We start from the raw sequence: 17748 nt of genomic DNA on the forward strand, positions 1-17748 counted from the left end.
GGCTGCCTCTGCTGTCTGGGGATAGAAAATTGCAAAGCAAAGAGTGAGTCTAAAACTGTTTTACCCGAGGCCCGATCTAGACATCTGAAGTTAGGCAAGGTGGGTGTCCCCCTGTCTACAGGATCCAATTCACTTTCTTTTAGTATGAGCTTAAAGAAGGGAGAGCAGTGAGCTTTTTAGTCTGATATTTTCAGATGACTTACTTCTGCTATGACTGATTCCTCTGCTTCAGGCACACTGGATACCACGAGGAATCATTCATTTACAAGAAGGATGGAATAAAAAATGGGTTGGGGGTATATTCATATGAAACCTATGAATCTTCACTTCCATTGACCTCTTCTAGAGCAGTTTCATGACCAAATCTCTACCTGCTGTCATGTAGGAGGGAGTCTTCCAAGTGCATAGTGTACTCACAGTAGTGGCTTATTTTACTTGCTCAAATGATGAGCGAACATGAATTGATCCCCATCACATGGTGACTTCCTATGATTTGCTGTGGGTTTTAGTTGAAAAATATGAGGGAAATCATCAATGGATTTTCAGGCATGACTATGTTAGGCAGCAAAAGACCTACAAGGAAAGGACACCTCCTGCCATAATCAAATGCTTTTACCTGAATTGCTTATGCCTGTTTTGTCTTAAATACCTGTGACGCAGTTTGCTAGAGATAGTTCATTGTTCTTCTATTGTTGGTTAAATACAAGGATTGAAGATGGAGAAGAACAATTTTTTAAGGTTTTGAAACTCCCAACTTAGACATTCAGCAAACTTTCAATATGGAGTTTTTATGCTCTCACTGGTTTCTCTTCCATATGGTTCTTTTCAATATAATTGAGTCTAAATGCCTGTAACCTGAGCACATTCTCATTACAATTTTGCTACATAAACTGACCTCACTGATGATTTATGGCCATTAGACTTTATAGTACACGATTCAAAACTTCCAAGATATTTGACATAGTATATAAATTGTGTAATTTATTTTACATTAAATCTTAAATGCTTGGATATAGCAAAATATAATTTTCAGACCTGGTATGAATTACTTATTTTAATTCTACATTATGCAGGGCTAGAAACTGTACAAAACACACATCCCACCAGCCCAAGCCAGTCTGTTTTAGATACTCAAGGTCAAATTTTCAGGTCCAAAGGAAGAACTACATAAAATCTACACTGCAGAAGAAATAGCCAAAAAGTGAGAGGCTTGTAATTGAGAGAAGTCTCACAAGGTGTGCATTTGTATGATCTGTATTGCCTTTCTGTGACCCTTACAATGGTGTGAAAGATGAAAGGACACAGGTGACAGATGCCTGCTCAAATATCCTTCCAGTACCACGGAGCAGAGACAAACCAGGAGAGGTCACATCACTTCTCCTTGTTGACCACGGCAGAAAATTTGTTCTTTAATTTAGCATTTTATGTGCAGCATGGCAAGAGGTTGGATCCGAATAAGTGTGCAGACACTTTTTTCTTGGTGTACAACTAAAGTATTGTTAGTTTTTATTGTCTTTTTATGGCATCATAAAACTTCACAGTGCCCTTCAGTGGGTAATGGGGAGAATGAGTGCTGGGCAAATAGCACTTTATGTATTTTTAGGCAAGAAAAATTTATGAAGTCTCTGTCGCTGACGCTGAAAACAGCTACAAGTTAATACGTGTTTCATTATGCTTTTTGCAGGTGCAAACATGGCCCAAGGCATAGATGCTGTAAACACTATGGAGATAATTGCATCTCATACTGTATTAAAGTAAGTGCAGAAAAAGTTGGATTGACAAACTCTGGCAAAGAAGGGGTAAAAGTCGGGAAAAGCATATGCTTAGGAAGTGAGAAATGAGCCTGTTACTCATTCTTCTTCTATTGAAAATGTGACAAGCCAGAAAACAGATTTTCTCAATTTAGGACGGGGCGGTGGTGGGGTTAAAGTTCTCTGCTCTTTCAGATTAGCTGTAGTGAATGAGTAACATAAAATGTGTGGGAAAAAATGGCCTAGCAAGCAAGGAACTTGTTTAACTATGTGATGCACTTCACGGCTGAGCCCACTTGTGACTCCCCCCTAAATAAAGCACCTGGAATGTGCTGCTGTGGCAGGCAGCCCTGGTTCCCGTGCAGCTGCACAGCTCTGGAACGTCACTGCTGGGCACTGAGTGCACTCCTACAGTTATTTATTTTAAGGGCTCAGGGTAATGAGAGATTGGTCACAGTTGCTACGCCCAGGAAGAGCTGTTTATCTCTGGTGGTATAATTCATCCTCCATTATTAATGTGATCAGTGCATTTTTTTTCAGAGACTTACTGTGCAGAAATTTGTAGTAGCTGGCACTGGGTTGGCACAGGTGGTACCATCTGCTATGCCTGTTTTGGGAGTTGGTAAGGCTCTGGGAGATCCCAGTCCCTTAACAGTTGACCTGGTTTTATATATGGAGCAGCAGAAACGTATTTGAGTATCTTCAGATGCTTTTAATGTGTATTACTTTCCAAAATAACTTTTTGAAATGTTAAAGGAACCTGAGGATGGGGAGGAAGGTGGATATTCAGGAATACACATCCTTTTCACTCACTGATTTAGCATAATTTTGTTTTGTTTTATATATCCTTAAATGGAATGAGGGAAGGAAAAAACCTAACTGATAATAAAGCTGAATAAAGACTTGACCTGACAAAAAGTAAATTTTAAAAATAAATTTTTATAAGGCTATTCTCTCTTTAGAGAAGACAGTTGTGCATTTGAAATATATTTCATTCTTGGACCTGTCCTCTGTAGTATTTTGGTGTTAATTATTCTTGACTACAATAATCTAGTGAGGAGGATACTGCCTAAGTGGCAGTCAGATCCTCTAATTTCATGTCTGTTCTTTGACTTTTTATTTAAATTAAAACATGAGTGAAAAAAAATTATGTATTTATATTTTTAAAAATCCAAAATTCTTAAAGTTCAGTTCTATGACTGTTCCTGGAGTTGATCAGTAACAACTGTCAGCTGACATGATTTGAGCATGTTTTTACAAATCTTTTTCTGTAATGGAGCTTTCAAATCTGATAACGATGTGATGAGCTGCTTATTGCCAAAAATTCCCCTCAGTGCTGTTTTCCCTTACCCTTGAACAAGTTTTCTTCTCATTCATACATCTATGCTTTAACTGCCATTTGCATGCTCTTCTTCTCCTGCTTCACATTCAAATGCACATTAGCTCATTGACAGCATCATGGCTTTTACGTGATGTAACATTCAGTAGTGCCATACCACCTGAGTTCATTGACTTCCCTTCAAACTTTAAAGACTTTAAATGCTTTGTTCTTGTCAATGTCTGAAAAGAGCCGTGACAGAAGCAGTGGAACAATATTTTTCCTCTTTAGGATTCTGCTTGTTTACAGTGAGGAGCCATTAGCCAGCAGTAGAAGTCCAGTTGTCTGTTTCTTCTGCTGGTGCTGCAGACAGGACCAGATAAGTCTCCAAATTTACTGGTGACTAGGGTGACCTCAAAGAAGGTCGTAGGATCATACAATGGTTTGAGTTGAAAGGGACCTTAAAGACCATCTTGTTCCAGCCCCCCTGCCGTAGGCAGGGACACCTTCCACTACACCAGGTTACTCCAAGCCCCATCCAACCTGACCTTGAGCAGTTTCAGGAATAGGGTATCCATGATTTCTCTGAGATTATTTTCTGTGATTGTAGTCTCAAAGTTCTGTCTCTTGAAGGAATGTGGGCTACTACATACCCAGAATAAATATTAAATATCTTAATTAATTGATTTTAACTATCTTAACTAATTCCTAAAATATTGCAACAGGTTGACTGTGTTTCTGAACTCTGTTTATGTGCACATGTGCTTTTCTGAATTTGAGTTATAGCAAGTATTTTGAATGTATTAAGAAATTTGTTTCTTAAAAGCAGAAAAAAAAGGTTTATTCAACAAATTCTGGAGATATGTCATTACACTGTGCTACTACTTCTGGCTGATCTGAGCTCCAGCTCAAAATCTCTGTGGAAAAATGGCTCTTAGCAGAGTTTTCTTTGATCACTTGTATTTATTACAGTGCCCTGCATATGCTCTGCTGTGTACTACATCCATTCTTATTGGATGTCTTTTTATGGAAGATAAAAGTTACAATACTGTACATGGATTGTAAGATATAATGCTTCCTATGACTGTGAAAAAACACCTGTAGGTGTGATATGATTTCACCTGAAGTAATGAGCTCAATCGAGAGATTTTGCACAATACTTGGTATTTTACGCACATCAACACTAAACCTCAGTCCTGTGGTTTAGCACTTCTAATCTGGCTACTAATAGGAATAAAATCAGGGATGTGTGTGAGTGTTTAACCAGTTGTAATTTAGATGTTTCTTCACCCCACTGAAGTCACCTTTGATTGGTAAAAACATCAAACACAACCATTCTGTTGTTTCTTGTTTTGGGCTTTGTTCATCACTGCTGGGTTTTGGACATTTTCTTTTTTTTTTTTTTTTTATAATGGCATGAAGGAATGGAATTTTTTCAATCAAAAAAATGCTGTTGTATCATTGGATGACTAATTTTCTTCCACTTGATTCTCATAAACCACTTCTTGAGTAGCAGGAAGAGTAATTGCTTCAGGAAGAGTTTATTACTGGATGTTTAACAACAATAAAATTTTATGACCTTTATGATGCGTTATAAAGTTCTTTAGGAGGCAAAAATGGTTTGAGCTTCTGAGTCTGAAAGGTTGCTCAGTCAAACCCTCTGCCAGATTTCCTTGTCACTGGAATTGTGTCCCTGTAATTGAATAAGGTGCCTGCCTTATTTGCAGGTGAGTGCAGAAATAGTTTTCACATAAAGAATCTTCCAGACAAAAACTGGGTAAAATTTATTCAGAATTATTAAAAATGGTTCACCTTAGGGTAAGAATAATGGTAGGAAGCATTGGAGGAAGTTAGAAGAAACTGGGGAGAATAATTTGGAAAAAAAAGTGAATGTGGTTTTATGTCATGTTAAAAAAAAAAACAAACCAGATCCCTATCCAAGGTGGAATAGTAAGTAAATTATTTGGCACCCATTTTATCCTTTCTCAGTAGCTCTGCACATGAAGTCCCTTCCAGTTTCTCCCTTTCCCTTGCTGCAGGCATCCCATAACCACATGTTTGGCCAAGGAAAAGTCCGTGAGCATGTGCCAAGCCACCAGGGTTAATTTCTAATTCTCACACTTTCTGAAATTTATTTTTGGTGGACTTTTTCCTCCTTACTGTTTTCTTGAGACATTTGAGTACAGAAGTGTTCATTTTTTTTCCACTGCATTGCTTTCCTCTATAAACCCATTTGTGGTTAAAAGCTGGTCAGTAACCTAGAAATGAAGTAATCAGGATTATTTCAAAGGACAGAATTTTGGAGTAGAATAGAAAGGTCTCTCTTGAGACCTTTCAGAAATTCATAGAAATTAAAGAAGAGTCAATTGTCTATGATTTTACTGCTTTTGCTATTTTACAGGGTAACTGGGGAAAAGAAAACTCTTGAGTTGGAAGGTGGGGATAGGATACATTTATGTGTTTTACATATTACCTTCAGAGTGGGTTATAAACTATTTGATGTCAAAAATAAAACCTTCTGTAGAAGCTTTTGCTTTTCTTTTTCCAGAATTTGTGGTTTCTTACCACAAGATCTCTATTTCCTTTCTCTAGGGCTTCATTAGGATGTTTAGCATTGGTTACCTGATCCAGTGTTGCCTTCGGATTCCTTCCACCTTCCGGCATCTGCTTACACAACCATCACGGCTACTTTCCCTCTTCTACAACAAGGAAAATTTCCAGCTTGGAGCTTTTCTGGGATCTTTTGTCAGTATATACAAAGTAAGTTTATAGCATACAGCGATTACAAATGCTCTGTTTTTTATTTTACTTTTCAGAATATCACAAAGAGCTAAAAAGTAAAGCTGCTTAATAGTACTGGTGCTGTTTCCTACAGCATGCTACTGACAAATTCTATACTATTGCAGTAATCAAAATTGTAAATAGAAAGCTTTTCTTCCATTCTGTGTGGTTTTTTTCTGTAATTTCTAAATAAACCTGATGGATTTTGCAGCTTGTTTTCAAGACTGGGAGATAGAGAGCACTTCAGAGAAAGTGAATTCATATTTCAGAGGGATTTGCTGCTACACAAAAGCATTTTCATGCAGGCACAAGAAGGGCCTGCAGTAGTGTCTGTGTTGCCACAGAGAAGCCATGTGCAGATTTTGTTGGTTCACATATCTGGAATTCTTACTTGACACTGAATAGCAGGAGACTGCAGAACATACAGCATGTAGCTGAGGAGACATTGCACTTACTGCTTGGAAGTCTGTCCTTTCTACCCCATTGTAAGATGACAGATTGTGAACTGATATGCATTCATACAGCCTTCTTGGAATTAATCAAATTATGTTTATTTATGCCAAAAGAGAATGTGGCAAAGCACCTGCCCTAATGCAGAATAGCACTTCAGCAGAGTGCAGTGCTGAAGCGTCTTTTGCACTTTTTTATTCTTAATCACATGGCATTTTTCAACTGCCACTTTATTTGCTCTGCAAATTCAAGATCATGCTGTGTTATTCAGGGTAAATGTTATTTACTGAAAAATAAAAAAAGGAGGTCTTAAATGTAAGTAAAACAGCACTTCACTTGATTGGTAATTACATTCAGAGACAATAATTTGTAGTTTACAGAGTCTAGAATTTTTGATAGCAAAGTGAAAATGAGCTGTTCAGAGTTTGCTTGAAAATTAAATTTTTTCTTAACTTTAAGAAAAAAGCCTTTAGAGAAGAAAAGAATATAAATTGCATAAGCTAAAATGATTTTGATATGTTTTATAGCTTCAATTGAGATATGCAGTTCAGCCCAGTGGATATTCATAAAGTGAGGGCGACATATTCTGAGCTTTATTTACTACTTTTTAAGTATGTACTCAGCACTGGTGAGGCCCCACCTTGAGTCCTGTGTTCATTTCTGGGCCCCTCAGTACAAGAAGGATATTGAAGGGCTGGAGCGTGTCCAGAGAAGGGCAACAGAACTGGGAAAGGGTCTGGAGCACAAGTCTGATGAAGAGTGGCCGAGGGAGCTGGGGGTTTAGCCTGGAGAAAAGGAGGCTCAGGGATGACCTTATCACTGTCTACAACTGCCTGGAAGAAGGGTGCAGCCAGGTGTAGGTTAGTCCCGTCTCACAAGTAGCAAGGGACAGGACAAGAGGAATTGGTCTCAAGTTGCCCAGGGGAGGTTGAGATTCGATAGTAGGAAATCTTTCTTCACTTAAAGGCTTGTCAGGCACTGCAACAGGATGTCCAGGAAGTGTTCAAAAGGATGTGGCACTTGGGGATGTGGTTTAGTGGTGGATGCTAGTTAATAGTTGGACTTGATCTTAAATGCCCTTTCCAGGCTAAATGATCCTCTAATTCCATGATCTACTATATGTTATTGTTTGCATTTCATAACTTAGACAAATTTGGGTTGCATTATATATTTTTTCCAATCTAAATAGGCATGCAGGGCAGCAGAGATTCTAGTCACTCAAAAAAATTGGGCCATGGTAAAAAAAAAATAAAAATTAATGCTTGGTGCATTTTGGATCCAAGGGATATACAGTTCTGCTTTTTTAAATTAATGTGTTTTCCTAGTTCCAGAATTTATTGGATGCATGAAAAAAATCTCTGGAGGTTTGGTATGTAGTTGAAAAAAACCTTTATCATGGGAAAGAGTCTAGCAGGTACAGCAAATGAGGATGACATATAGAATTCAAGATTAGCTTTGGTAGTAGATTGGAATTCAAATTAGATTAATCTGCTCTCCGATTTTGAAAGAAATGGCAGCAGTAAATTGAAAATTTAAGACACTGAAATGTTATGGGTACTATGTCCAACTCTCTAGACTTTGGTATCACCAGTGCTTTTAGAAAGCTTGTTCTTTAATTTTGTTGATTTCTTGTGTTTTTTGTTGATGTAATTTAGTGTTTCTTGATGTAGTAAAGATTACCTGATCAGACATAACGTATCTCAATGATGAAAGTTTCTACAGCTCTTAAAAAATTACAATGTGATTTTACATTTCCCTTACAAGACTCTTACAGTGGGAAAGTTTGCCTCCTCACTTATCAATTAAATTGCCTTTTATTGTTACAACCTTACCAAGTAGAAGAATGCATTATCCCTGGAAGTGTTCAAGGCCAGGCGGGATGGGGTTCTGAGCAACCTGGTGTAGTGGAAAGTGTCCCTGCTCATGGCAGGGGAGATGGAATGAGATGATATTTAAGGTCCCTTCCAACCCAAAGGAAGGGTTTTTTGGGTTTTATGATTTTGTGATTTTATGATTTTATGATTCTGTGATTATGGGTGCTATCACAGTACATTCTCAATTCATACTGTGTGTTATATTACTAGTTTATAAGATTACCTGCAGTCTGTGTGTTATGAGAAATAAGTAGGTCTAAGCCTACATCCTGTTCACCTACAGGGTACAAGTTGCTTCCTGCGCTGGGTCCGAAACCTAGACGATGAGCTTCATGCACTTGTAGCTGGTGAGTCCATGGAAAGTTTGTGTTCTGTGTGTTGCGACTCTGCAAGTGTTCCTCTTGTCTGTTCTCCCATTCCATTTTATGACTTCTGTGATGAAAATAGGACTTTGTTCCTATTCCTGTGTACATCAATGTTATGTCAAAGTGACAGTGATGTCTCAAGTAGTGTCAAGGAAAGAGTTGCAATTAAAATCGTAAGGCAAATTCAGTCAAATGCGGAGTTTATGGTCAGCTCCAAGGACAGTATATTACAGTGTGCATAAATATAAAGTTGTCCTTTAATTTGGAGCTGTAGACATGTGAGATGAAAGTGCTCACTCGTCCATATGTGACAGAATACACATTGAGCTCCACTGGGTCCAAAGAAAGATGCTTCTACCATGAAATTTGTGTGGTGGTGAGGCCCTTCCCTCATGTGCATCTGTCACATGTTGGAACTGCAGAGATCTCTCATCCCACAAAAAACAGAGAAATTTGATAATGTGCTCCTGAGCACTGAAGTACAGATTTGTTTCAGCTTTTGAGACTTTCTCTTTTTAGTGATACAAACAAGTATTTGGATGGGCAGCAAAAGAGCATCACTGAACTGTGCTGTCTGTAGTAGCAGAAATAAATAGTCCTGTGCAGTGTTTTTTGGGCTAACACACAACAGTGACCTTAACAATGCAAATCACAACCTTAATAATGCTTTTCTAATTGTTACAGGGTGTCTGGCAGGAATTTCTATGATGTTTTACAAAAGTACAACTATCTCTATGTATCTCGTGTCTAAATTAGTAGAGGTAAGTTATTATCCTCCTAAAGGAGGTCTTAATTTCATCTATTTTTTCAAGGCAGAAGAAAAGAAAATGAACGTCAGGGGTTTTATCAGGCAATTCCAGTAAAATACAAAGCTGTATGGTGATGGTGTTTCAGTACATGTGTGCCAAGAGGCAGTGCTGCCATGTGATCTCATGTCTTTCTTACTTTATTTTCTTTGATTAATTTTAAATGTCCTTTATCCACTGGTCTTCATATATATTCTTCATGAATTTTTTTAATCTCCTGACAACCCTTTGCTTTGAGATTTTGTAGATTTTTTTAAATCAGAAAGTTCCAAGAATGTCTATTCTGCCAGAAACATAAATCAGACCTAGTCATTAATTGCAGATTTATTGCCAAAAGCTACAGCTTAACTTCCTGCCTTTGTTCCCTAATTTTGGCATTCAACAGTCTAAGATAACTCAAAATAGCTTAGGTTTTGGTCTATAGCTGAAGTTGTTTGTCACTGTACTACAGCTGATGGAATTCCCAGCTTTGGAATGAACTTTGTTCTAATTTCTATTCTTCAGGCTTGAATTATTTCTCTGAACTTCTTAAAATTAGGAGCCCAGGAAAAAAATTAGTTACAGAGTTTGGGTATGTTGATTATACTTTTCTAACCAGCATTTGATTTCCTACTGTGATTTTTCCAGAAAATTGAGACCTAGACATGGTTAATTCCCCAACGCCACCACTGGAATGAGTTGATAAGGTTCTCTCACTATGCTTCATACCCGAGTCACATATTTCTCCTGCAGAACTTGAAGGCCTTGTTCTCTAGTGATATTTATCCACCTCCATTGCCAGAGCAGAATTAATTTTAAAGAACATAAAAAGAAGGAACTTTTTTTTTTTTTGGTTACACATAAAATAAAACATAAGATACTCTCTGTTCCTCCTCCTGGTTATCCTGGACCAAGCTCTGAAGTTCACATATTGGTCATATAAAGGCAAATCTGAGTTATCCATAATGACTTTTAGAACTCCTGTTGTAAAAAACCAGTATTATCTTGTATTGCTGATGCTTTTCTCTGGACTTTGAGACATCTTGGCTACGGTAAAATAAGAAAAGGGCTGTGTGTTCTTTCTTTTTTTTTTTTTACTACTTTTATCATCTTACGCAAGCCAAGGGTAACTGACCAAAGAGGCGTGTGCTGCTTTGCAAGGTCAGGCTGTGCTCAGGAAAATAAACTGTACATGTTTTCTCAGAAAGTAAAGTATGTGATTTCAAGCTGTTTAAGAAGAGTGAATATTCACTTTGTTGGAATAGTTATTGCATTGTTCTTTGCTTTTTAAAAATGAAGAATTTAACAGAGCAAACTTTCTCCTTTTTATCTTTAGGTTCTGTAACACCCAAGCTGTTGCTAGTCCTGTTCTGTGCATTAATAGCCTCTTATTAGATTGATCTTGTGCAACATCTATAATCTATTTTAATCAGCATCACATTTTTGGGCATATAAAAAAATGTAAAGTTGCTGTGTTTTTTTTAAAAGGTAAAACAAAAAAGTAAAACGATACTTTGATTTTGTTGCTTTCAACATTTTTTGTTTATTTTTTATAGACTATATACTTCAAAGGCATTGAAGCAGGGAAGGTTCCCTATTTTCCTCATGCAGACAGCATCATCTATGCCATTTCTACATCGATATGCTTTCAGGCAGTAAGTATGTTCTCTAACAGAGCATTAAGTTCTTTACATCAAATGTTGAATGAAAAGAGGAGCACAGGGAGATAGTTCTTTAGAAAAGACGGTGAGATTGTGATTCACAGCATCGTGCTCCTGCATCCTGGGGCTCCTGCATCCTGGTTTTGAGTGTCACTGGTGGAAGGTCATTTCTAGACTCAGTTTCTCCTGTGCTTATAGCTGAATACATTATACAAAGCATTGAATTCTTTGGAAAGAATCTTAAAATGCACTCAGCCAGAAGATGAACATTAATGTATGAACTTCCATGAGAATGTGAAAGGACAGTTTTTTCAAGTAGGCAAACAGTATAATACAATGTTGTGATGCACTAGATTGTTATTCGGATTCTGCACTGGGTGTTATGTTATACAAATGTTTCCCCCCCTTTTCTCAGATGGCGTATCCCTCAGATACACCTGAGGTCTTGTACCTGTGGTCTTGTCCCTTGAAGCCCCTCCCTTTGCCCCTCCCCACTGGTGTGGCCTTCCGCCCCCGCCTCCCATTCTGCGGGTATAAATGTCCCTTGAGTTGGGCTTCGCTCTCTCTTCTCCACCTGGAAACCCTACAATGCAGATGTCCCCTTCCAGCTAATAAACAGGACATCAGAACCACGTGGAGAAAGAGCGCTTCTCGTCCTTTACTTCGTCCATGTAGGATCCGTGCGGGCTTAAATCCCAAGCTAGCCGGGGGGATTTACAGCCCGAAACCCACGCGTTCCTTCAATACAATACTTTATTTTTCTTGAATCAACTGAAAGTTTCCACTGACTTAAATTGATATTGCCTAATTGAAAAAATCTGCAACAAATAGTAAAAACCCTGAAGTGTTACATTTGACACAAGCAGTAGTACCATTCTTTGTACTTCTCAAGTTAGCTACATGCCTTTAACCTCAGTCCTTTTATTGTCTGCATCAGCTAGAAAATCAACTTTTCAGTGCTACCCAAATAGCTCTACTATTCTACTACATCTCACCATTTCTAGACTTTCTGCTGAAACATCCCTGCATGAACTGCATATTCTCTGGAACTCCATAACTATTTATATTTTTTGTGCCCCCCAATAAAGAGAATATAAAATGACCCTAAAGCAATCTTCAGCAGTCTTGTGCTTAACAGGACATTTAGGAGATGCTCCTCCTCCTCAGTCTTCCCATGTACTTGGGAATAGCTCTAAGTCTAGTATCAAAGTGAATTGATATTTTAGTGCTTGGGATGTGTGTGAAGGTCTCCAAAATACTCTTGACAGGGACAATTGTGTGAGACACAAAGAACAGACAAAAAGTTCATATGAGAAAAGAAGGGGTTTTCGGTTACTTAATAACTAGCTGGAAAACAAATCTAAGACTAGAAACAAATTGCTAAGTTTAGCAGAAAGAAGGAAGGAGAAATTATAAAAATGATCAACACTGAGATGTTTGTTACTCTCTATATTTCTAAGTGACCCAGAGAAGTAATGGAATGGAGAGAAGACATGGATTTTGGATATATGACGTTATTTGAGATAATGTAGCGTGAAATATAAATATGCTACAAGAAATGGTGGATCACAAAATGCTGAATGGATAGGGGATTAAGTAGGAGGTAAATTTGGCACCAGTCCAAAGTCACGTATGTGGGAATAATGATTGTTGTTGCTTTCTCTGCAATGAGATGTAAGTTAATTGTCACCACTGGTAAAATATTGTATTCTGGGAATATCAGTCTGTGCTGGTGGTGATCATACAAGCATTGAATTCAGCAGAGAGCAGTAAAAATGAGTTCCATAACAATCCTTTTGCTGATTTTGGCAACCTAATGTAGCAGATGAAGCTTTTGCCTGACACCGTCAGCTGGCTCTGACAGAATCCTCTCCTTGCAGGCCGTCATGGAAGTTCAGAACCTGAGACCTTCATACTGGAAATTTCTTTTACGACTAACAAAGGGCAGGTATGTACTCAGAGGTGTGTTCTGTCTTGTCTAAACCTGCCACTCGGCTTTCTGTGTCATTCACTGCCAACAGCAGAGTGCTAGAAGTACATAAGGGCTAATTTCCTGTGGATTTATTTTGCTTTTCAAACAGTTTCCAGTACTCTTGAAGTTCTTTGCTGCTGAAGTGACATGGCTGGGTTTAGTGTAATGACAGGAGCAGACTGCTCTAGTGAAGACTATTTAGCAGATGAGTGTTTTACTTGAAGCCTTTTTAGTTCACTTGGAGGGTGGGATGCTTTCAAGTTCCATTGGAACATGAAGAATCCAGTAAACAACTGTACGTGTTGAAGAAATCAGTATGTACAGTGATTGACAACATGGTATTACTATGGGTTTAAAAGCATTACTGGAAATGTCAGAGTATCTTCTAAGAATACTTGAAAGTTTCAGTACTTTTTTTATAACTTTCAGTTGGGAAAGGTTTTTTTTTTCTTGGAAAGCTAATGAAAAATTTTCACTGATCATAATCATATATATACACTGTAATATCATACTGGATGTTTTTCCTATTTGCTGCAGGAATCTAAAATCTTTCTTTTAAAAATAGATCTTGCTGTAACTGACTTACACAAATACAGTTTAGTGAAGTGTACAGTGTTATACTGGTGCAGTGTGTGGCAAGAACAAGGCATCCAAATCTTGATCAGTTTATGAATGGGGTTTTAAAAGGTAATGTTTCTTGTGACAATGAGCTCTCTGGACTGTAAAAATAGAAGTGAAATCAGAGGCCAGTCCCTGGAGCATGTTGAACCTACACTCCCCATGGCACAGTACACATGAGATGATTGAATATGTGGCAAGATTTAGTGGGAAGCTTTCCTTGGGATGCCTGGAGGCAGTCCTCAGGCAACCTCTGAGGCCATACAAACATGATACAGGGAATGATGTCAGTGCAGATGTCCAATTTTGGCTGCATTTTTTCATTTTGTCCTAATCCTAAGCTTGCCTTAATTGAAGGAGAGGAAGGAATAGAAATTCTGTTCTGCTCATTTATTTTATCTGAAGCAAATCTCTCTAACAGTAATTTTGACACTGTCTCCATAAAGGCAATTTTTTTGACATTTCCTACACTTTTTATTCTATAGTTGTGAAGAACAACAAAATGGAAATAGGTTGTAACACCCATAAAATTGGCATCCAGACTTGGGCAGGCAGGGCCACTGTTTGCTCTGCTGGAGTGAGAACAGTAGTATATTTTGGTTTGACCTTTTTTTGTGGAATTAAATGTAGGAGACCCTTCCCCTTTTTCATAAGTTACATTTTTGAAGTACACTAACACAAACACTACTAGCCACGTTATTCAAATGCAATTTTTAAAAAAATCTTTATTGCCCGAGGTGAAAAACTTTCAATATCTGAACAGTGCAGGTTGAAGTCTATATGTCAGAGATTTTGGTAAACTTTCATGACATGAAATAATTTTACTTTTTCATAAGTACCTGAGTCATGCATTCATGCTTTCTTGTCCTTTCTTTTTCAGGTTTGCTCTCATGAACAGGAAAGTTTTAGATGTGTTTGGTACTGAAGCATCTAAGAACTTCAAGGATTTCACACCTAAACTTGACCCAAGATACACAGTTGTGCCACCAGAGCTACCCCTGGAGCTGTCTTGAACATGACAGTGTAGCTCGTCATTGAATGTGATCAGCATTTTGTCCTGAAAAGTTAATTAACTTGACAGTCATATATATGGAGGAGGTCTAGGGCTCCACTTCAGTATTACTTCAATGAGAAAAGCTTTTTACCAATCAGAAATACTGAAGCTTTGCAGGGAGGTGTGGCTTAGTGATTAAGCCCCTTCCATAAGCAGAAAACATTTCTGGATTGCTGTAGTTGGTTGACAGTATGGTAGAATCCTGAATGAATTAAACAAATAAGTAATATATTTAGAGAAGTAAAACATAAATATGCTTCATAATTTCAAAAATTCCATAGTTCATACCAGTAGAATATTTCTTGGTAAAACTAAAAGTAATTCTTAATTTAGAAACGAAGATAATTGGCATAGTTTAGGTCCAAAATTTTATCTGATTTTAAAAATATTGCAATCTGGTGAAAGTGCCTCCTTGGTTTTTCAAATTGCGTCACTGATTTGTCTCAAAAGAGCCACCAGCCCCTCATTAGTTAAAATTAGGATATTTTTACACAGCTGTGGTTGCAAAATAAGGCATTCCTTCGGAAAAGAAAACACATATTGATTCAGAAATCACATTCCAGGGCTGTAAATTCCTCTGATGACACAGATAACAGGCAAGGAAAACAAGAAGGCGGTTCCGGTGGCTGCTATGTGCCGAGGAGCGGCGGGTGTGGTGGTCAGCATCTGCCAAGTGGAAAAGGACACAACTGGCAGAGGAAGGAATGAAACTTTCCAGCCTCTGAGATGGTGCTGGAAACAGCAGTTACAAAAATAAAAAAGCCAAGAACAAAACAAAACAAAGTAAAACACTCACCCACCTCCCCCCTTCCCCAGCTAAAATATACTGAACCAAAATGTTTATTTTTCAAAGTGTTTGACATTGTTGCCTTAGATGGCATTGGGTTGTTTGTTGGGCTGCAGCACCAGCCAGCATTTCAAGCATTTCTTTGGAAGAGAACTGCCCCCTGAAGTTAGTTTGTTGCAGAGAACAGTTTTGACAATCAGATTAATAGTCTTTTTTCCTTGTAATTGGTGAAGAGTGGTTTTCCACCAGGCTATCAGACTCACGACTGGCACAGTTACAGTAAATTTCATATGGTACTCAATGCAAATAACTACCTACACAAAGTCCATCTCATTTTTACTGTATATATTTCTGCAGATTTGTGTTCCAAAGTGAAACCTTGACATACTAATTGCTTTTTTTTTCTTTGCTTTTTTGAGTTTTTTTTAATTGTAACCCATTCAGGTGGTGCTGGATGGTGTTCATTACCCTAGAAGTTAATGAGAAGATGAACTATATTCACATTTAACTGAAAAAAACTGAAAAGAAGCGATATAAGCCAGGGAAATTGCAGTAGGTTGCATGTATTTTAAAAACAAAAAAAAAAAGAAGAAATCAGTGTTTTATTGGAAGTCTTTATCAGATAATATGAACCAGACTAATTAGTAGACTCCTTGTCTTGTAACACTGTAATCCTACCCCAGCCATAAGCATATTTTAATTCCAATTAGCTGAATTTCTTAATATTGAATATACAGTCATTTTTATCAAATTGATTGTCATGATAATTTTACAGATTTGTGCACAAAATCTGCTTCTTCATCAGCTACACTAACAGTGATGTTTTGTCACTGTTACTAAAGGTGCTTCATCCTTTTAAACAGTGGTTGTCCAATTTAGTGCGAATATTCTGCAAGCTAGTTTGTATGCAATATTTTGTTGCTTGGAATTATATTAGAATTCCTCAAAAGGAAATAAAAGTTAATTGAACAAGAACTTTGAAAGGATTGTAAGAGATTTGTAGTGTTTTTCCACTGGAATATGGTCTAAAGTATTTGGCCTTGTAAAGTCGGAGAAGTTATATATTTTAGGTAGTATATTAGAACTCACACATTATATTATGAATACTTTCTAGTGTAATGATATACCATTCTCAAACTTAAAGATATTTTATAGATGGATTAAGTTTCTCCACTGGAATGACAATTGTGATTGTTTCTCTGTTTGAGGGGGTTTTTTGAGGAAAAAAATCCAAGAACTACATCTCAGCAGCTAAATAACAGTTTTGTTTATGTTTCTTGCTTCCAAAATTCACAGTTGTTTCAAGTTATTTTCATGTAATATAAAGAGAAATTGAAAGTTTTTAAATTATTTTTATTCAAATTGAATATATGTAAGAGAGAAAAAAAATAAAGTCCTAATGTTCTTCCCAATAATAAACAGTTGCTGCTTTAAAAAGTTACTTTTTTCGCCATGTTGTTAGTAAGCTCTCTGGAGTTGTAAGTGAAATTAAGTCATATGATCATACAGTGGTTTGTGTTGGCAGGGACCTTTTAAAGGCCATCTAGTTCCAAAGCTCCCTGCCATGGGCAGGGACACCTTTCTCTAGACCAGGTTGCTCAGAGCCCCATCCAACCTGGCCTTGCATGTTTCCAGGGATGGGGCAACCACCATCTCTCTGGGCAACCTGTGCCAGTGCCTCACTGTGGTTTTGCTGGGTACGCAGGACAAGGGAAGAGACGTGGAATTTTGACTCCATGTTTCAGAATGTTGGTTTATTATATTATGATATATATTATATTAAAAATGCTAAACTAAAACTACACTAAAAGAATAAAAAAAAACCTATCAAAAACCAAAACAAAAATAAAATAAATAACAAAATCTTATAGCTAACTAAAAAATCTAAACTAACTACATCTTTAATTAATTATTAAATAAAAACACTTAACATAAACCAATCAACAATACACCTATTCTACAATAACAAATAATTATTATTTATATTTTATTCTTAAAACCCCTCAACTTCTCAAGAAAAGAAAATCCTAAGAAAAGTATTTTCATAAAATATCATAACTACACCTCACTACCCTCCTTGTAAAAAGCTTCTTTCTTATATCTAATCCAAGTGGACTCTCCTTCAGTTTGCGGACATTAGCCCTGGAAATGATTCTTGGTGGTGAAGGAACGCCGGGAATGTGACCGAGCATTTAAATTTGTTGCAAAATAAAGTCTTAATGAAGAGGTGAAGAGGTAATATCAGTGAAGAGGTAATGTCAGCTCCAGAACTGAAGCTGTTCAGCTGGCAACTTCAGCTCTGCACTTCCATCGGTAATGAGGCAACATGAGT

At 37.4% G+C, this 17748-nt stretch overlaps 1 protein-coding gene across 1 annotated transcript in view; it reads left to right on the forward strand.

The window, feature by feature from the left end:
* The window catches only part of TMEM135 (transmembrane protein 135), a 159897-nt gene extending 143040 nt beyond the window's left edge, over positions 1-16857 (forward strand). The window contains exons 9-15 of the mRNA XM_038152078.1: positions 1685-1754; positions 5662-5829; positions 8458-8521; positions 9224-9300; positions 10881-10979; positions 12866-12933; positions 14456-16857. Of these exons, the coding sequence (XP_038008006.1) occupies positions 1685-1754; positions 5662-5829; positions 8458-8521; positions 9224-9300; positions 10881-10979; positions 12866-12933; positions 14456-14588 (679 nt within the window). The 3' untranslated portion in view covers positions 14589-16857. The remainder of the gene's footprint in view (positions 1-1684; positions 1755-5661; positions 5830-8457; positions 8522-9223; positions 9301-10880; positions 10980-12865; positions 12934-14455) is intronic.
* Positions 16858-17748: the final 891 nt, after the last annotated feature.

Source organism: Motacilla alba, chromosome 1, assembly GCF_015832195.1.
Source record: "Motacilla alba alba isolate MOTALB_02 chromosome 1, Motacilla_alba_V1.0_pri, whole genome shotgun sequence".
NCBI lineage: Eukaryota > Metazoa > Chordata > Aves > Passeriformes > Motacillidae > Motacilla > Motacilla alba.